Source organism: Populus alba, chromosome 2 (genome assembly GCF_005239225.2).
Source record: "Populus alba chromosome 2, ASM523922v2, whole genome shotgun sequence".
NCBI lineage: Eukaryota > Viridiplantae > Streptophyta > Magnoliopsida > Malpighiales > Salicaceae > Populus > Populus alba.
In genome coordinates this window covers 2,522,968-2,527,527 of record NC_133285.1, presented here as the reverse complement: position 1 = coordinate 2,527,527, position 4,560 = coordinate 2,522,968, and the positions used below count along the sequence as shown (strand labels likewise).

At 36.2% G+C, this 4,560-nt stretch overlaps 1 protein-coding gene across 1 annotated transcript; it reads left to right on the top strand.

Annotated features, from left to right (window-relative positions):
• The first annotated feature begins 2,148 nt into the window (after positions 1-2,148).
• Positions 2,149-3,905, top strand: LOC118052821 (scarecrow-like protein 23). The gene has a single exon (XM_035063899.2). The coding sequence runs from the start codon at positions 2,254-2,256 to the stop codon at positions 3,793-3,795; it is 1,542 nt and encodes a 513-aa protein (XP_034919790.1). The 5' UTR covers positions 2,149-2,253; the 3' UTR covers positions 3,796-3,905.
• The last annotated feature ends 655 nt before the right edge of the window (positions 3,906-4,560 follow it).

Sequence of the window (4,560 nt, the reverse complement as noted above, 5' to 3'; positions counted from 1 at the left end):
TATGCACCAAGCTCAAATATATATAGATATAACAAGTTGTCAAACTTAACATTATTTAGTCCGGTTACATGCCAAGCCCAGATGGATATAATGTTGATGATCTTTCTAAGCCTCATATTAGGTCATAAGACCTTGTTAGGTTTTTTTTTTTTATCATTATATTGTTTTAGTTGAACAATACTTTTTTGAATGGCCTATCATATATGGATATGACACACATTATCATTGATGTTGTATATGGAAATGTCAACCAAGTGTGACTACCCAAGCCTCTCGCATGAGGGCTATGATTATGTTATTTTCTCACACCAACTACGAGACAAGAGTCTTAGTTGCTTATATAGTTTCAATTGAACAATAACTCCTAGGGAGCCTATCATGTCTAGGTATGGACATACATCATTAACTATCTCATCAATTTTCTTAAAAGCTAACCATATATATATTTTCTATATCCAATTAAAACCTTGTTTTGGATTGCAGTATAACTATAATTTTAAAAATTCTTAATTTTTTTTACTTCAAATTAATTTTTTTAATGATTTTAATTGTTTTGACATACTGTTGTTAAAAATATATTGTTTTAATATATTTTTAAATAAAAATCACTTTAAAATATAACATTTAGCACACTCCCAAACAAACTCTAATCAAGCAAAGCAAGCCTATTATATATATATAAAATTGAAAACATACTCCATAAAAATTTGGCCAGCCAAGCCATGACGTTAATTAGTGATCAGCAGTACGTATGTACACATCTGCTGGTCCAGAAATAATTGTCTGGATTGAAAGTGAAAGACAAACACACACACATGTATGTAATTAATCCCAGCATGCGTACACACACGTGTGTGTTTGTATATACACACAATGAATTAATTAAATATCAGATATCTTCTCTCCCCTTTTTTATCAAACCTAATGAGGCCAGCAGTAGAAATTAACTATAAATACTGGAGCAGCGGTGCTTGATGACTCCTTCCTTTGTTTCTAATGGGCATCATCAATCAAGATTACATTATATATATATATATATATATATATATATATATATATATATATATATATATATATATATATATATATATATTGACTGTCATTGTGGCTTAACAAGGTGGTTTCATGGTGCCGTTGCTTGATTTGGACCGCCACATATGCCACATCAATGTCAGAGAGACAAGGCTAGGCTATCTCTCCAATATCTTACAATTGCCTGCAAAACTTTCACCTGCTGCTTGTGCAGACTTGAAAGTATTATTTTTAAAAAATATTATGTTATTTGAAAATAAATTAAAATAAAATTTTTTATGTTTAATATTAACAAATTAAATTCATCAAAAAAAATACTCAGAAACACACCTTACGTACTGAAGGGTCTCGAAACCAATTTCAACATAAAGGGTTTCAAATCTGAAGTCGTGTGCACAACAATTTGCAACATGCATTTTTCTATTGCAAATCTGTATAAAATTGGCATTGATCATTCATTATTTTATTTATACACACACACACACACAAACACACATGCACGCAGCCAATTATGAGTTGTACATATAATTAAAATTAAATAGTGCTGGAAATTAACTATAATAAAATTCAATTGATAAACTCGATGTGTAACCTCAATTAAATTTTAAATTAAATTAAAAATTTATCTTTATGTAACATATATGATTGATTTGATAAGTCAATTTATAATTCAATAGACTTCGATTAAAATTAAATTTGATATTTTAATAAATAAATAAATAAATAACTTGGGTTTTAACTTTTTAAAATTTTAATTAAAATGATGTGGTTTTATTCTAAAACGATAGTAATTAATTCTTAATATGGTTAATTGCACTCACAAGATAATATTATTCAATCCCTTCTCTGATTCGTACTAATGCTATTTCACTAAATAATTTGCTATATATGTCCACAATTTAATTCTGATCTTAAATTTAAGGTTATTGTAGAATACGTATGGCTATAAATCTGATTAATTAAATGAGGAAATCACTACCAAACCGACGTGTTTTTGGCATCTAATTACTTAGCTTTATCTATATGGCCGACTATGCCGGCCTTCCTGTTGTATTAGAGATCGACCAGTTCTTTGGTCACCTTTGCCTTAACTTTCTCTTTAAAAATGGACTTCAACTCCCCTTTACACCCTCCCACCACCTCCAGTACTGTCTCTCTCTCATCCCCTTCTCTGTAGTTCATATAGCTTAAGCTTACACTTAAATAGCTAGGAGCTAAGTGATGAAAGGAGCATATGAAATGGCTCATGGGGCTCTTGATTTGATACAGCCCCGTGAACCATGGGATCACTGTGCCTCTCTAGGATTTCCAGCTCCAATTTCTAACCCCTTCCCAAAGCCAGTACTGATTGAAAATCGCTGCGTGAACTTGGAGAGGAGTGAGCTCTCTGAGTGGGTAGAACATGTAACAAAGCAGCTCCTTGATGACTTACCGGATACGGAAACTCATGGCAGCTTGCAAACAGAGACAAGAATGGTCTGTGGGGACAACAATATTGTCCCGTCACTCTTGGGCGATCACTTTAGGCCGAAGAAATCTATGAGGAGAAGCTATTTTGATGGCAATGGGGAAGAGCTCCAATGGAGCCATGAGCTTGGAGGACACCTGGCAAACATTTCTGAAAAAGAAGGGAGTGCTAGATCAAGCATGAGTAGGATAGATGAAAAAGGTTTGAACTTAATAACCCTACTGTTGGAGGGTGCTGTTGCTATATCAGTTGATAATCTTGGTGAAGCTCATAGAATGTTGCTTGAGCTGACACAGATGGCTTCTCCTTACGGCCCTTCTTGTGCAGAAAGGGTTGTGGCTTATTTTTCTAAGGCCATGGGTAGTAGGGTTATAAACTCGTGGTTAGGTATTTGTTCACCATTAATCAACCACAAGAGCGTTCATAGCGCCTTCCAAGTCTTTAACAATGTCTCTCCTTTTATCAAATTTGCTCACTTCACCTCCAACCAAGCAATCCTTGAAGCTTTTCAACGCCGCGATAGCGTTCACATAATCGACCTTGATATCATGCAAGGCTTGCAATGGCCGGCCTTATTTCACATTCTGGCCACCAGAATTGAGGGTCCACCGCAAGTTCGAATGACCGGCATGGGCTCATCAATGGAAGTCTTGGTGGAGACAGGGAAACAACTTTCCAATTTCGCTAGGCGACTTGGACTGCCATTTGAGTTCCACCCAATTGCAAAGAAATTTGGAGAAATTGACGTGTCAATGGTGCCACTCAGGAGGGGTGAAACACTAGCCGTGCATTGGCTACAGCATTCCCTCTATGATGCCACAGGACCTGATTGGAAGACATTGAGACTTCTTGAAGCATTGGCCCCAAGAGTGATCACATTAGTTGAGCAAGACATCTCTCATGGTGGATCTTTCTTGGACCGTTTCGTAGTCTCTCTGCATTACTACTCAACACTGTTTGATTCCCTTGGTGCATATTTGCCTTGCGAAGATCCAGGCAGGCACCGGATAGAGCATTGCCTTCTCTACAGAGAAATCAACAACATAGTGGCAATAGGAGGGCCTGCACGAAGCGGTGAGGACAAGTTCAGGCATTGGAGAAGTGAGCTAGCTAAGAGCTCTTTTATGCAGGTGGCAATGAGTGGAAACTCGATGGCTCAAGCACAACTTATATTGAACATGTTCCCTCCTGCCCATGGCTATAACCTTGTGCAAGGAGATGGAACTTTGAGGCTGGGTTGGAAGGATACTAGCTTGTTCACTGCATCTGCTTGGACTTCACGTGCTCCTAGATAGCATCTAATTAATTCCAGTACTGTTTTCATTTTTCATTTTTAGTGTTTTCTAGTAATTAATCTGTGGTGAGTATTATTAATTCAAATTAAATTCTAGCTCTCTCCAATTAATCCAACTGTAAAAGTTATGACGTTGCCACTGCTACAAGCTTGAAATTAGCATCAATGGCCACTATACAGCTACATATAGCAAAATAAAATTTAACCAGATCACAAAGTAACCTAGTGAAATGCTCTCTAGCGAGACAGCAACAGAGCCAGATTCTGAAGAGACAGATTTGTTGGCACGTTCTAAGAAAATCAAAGTGGATATGGGAAAAGCAACAAATGAAAGAAACGTCAAACAAAGGAGCTGGTGGGGAGATCTAGAAGGAGCGGGCTTAGCTATAAATTAAGATTATCTAATGGAGTCATCTTATTTGGATAATCTAAATGGAGGGGAGGGGCTTATGGATGAATACATATAGGAGGATGAGGAGTAACAAATTGTCTGCAGAGGAAAAGAGACGTCTAAGGGAACCTTGGAAACAGACTTTGTTCATCAAGATCATGGGACGTACGTAAAGTGGGACATACACGTTTCTCATGAAAAGGCTTAGAATGACGTGGAGGATCCAAAGACATTTTAGCTTAGTCGATTTGGGAAATGAATTTTTTATGGAAAAATAATTGAAACGATTATTGAAAAGGTTGTAGTGTAGGTCAAATTATCATATCTAACCATGGTTAATATAATAATTTTGTATTATAAAGAATTCATGATTAT

Coding starts and splice junctions, on each gene's coding strand:
- LOC118052821 (XM_035063899.2), top strand. CDS start 2,254: ATGAAAGGAGCATATGAAATGGCTCATGGGGCTCTTGATTTGATACAG.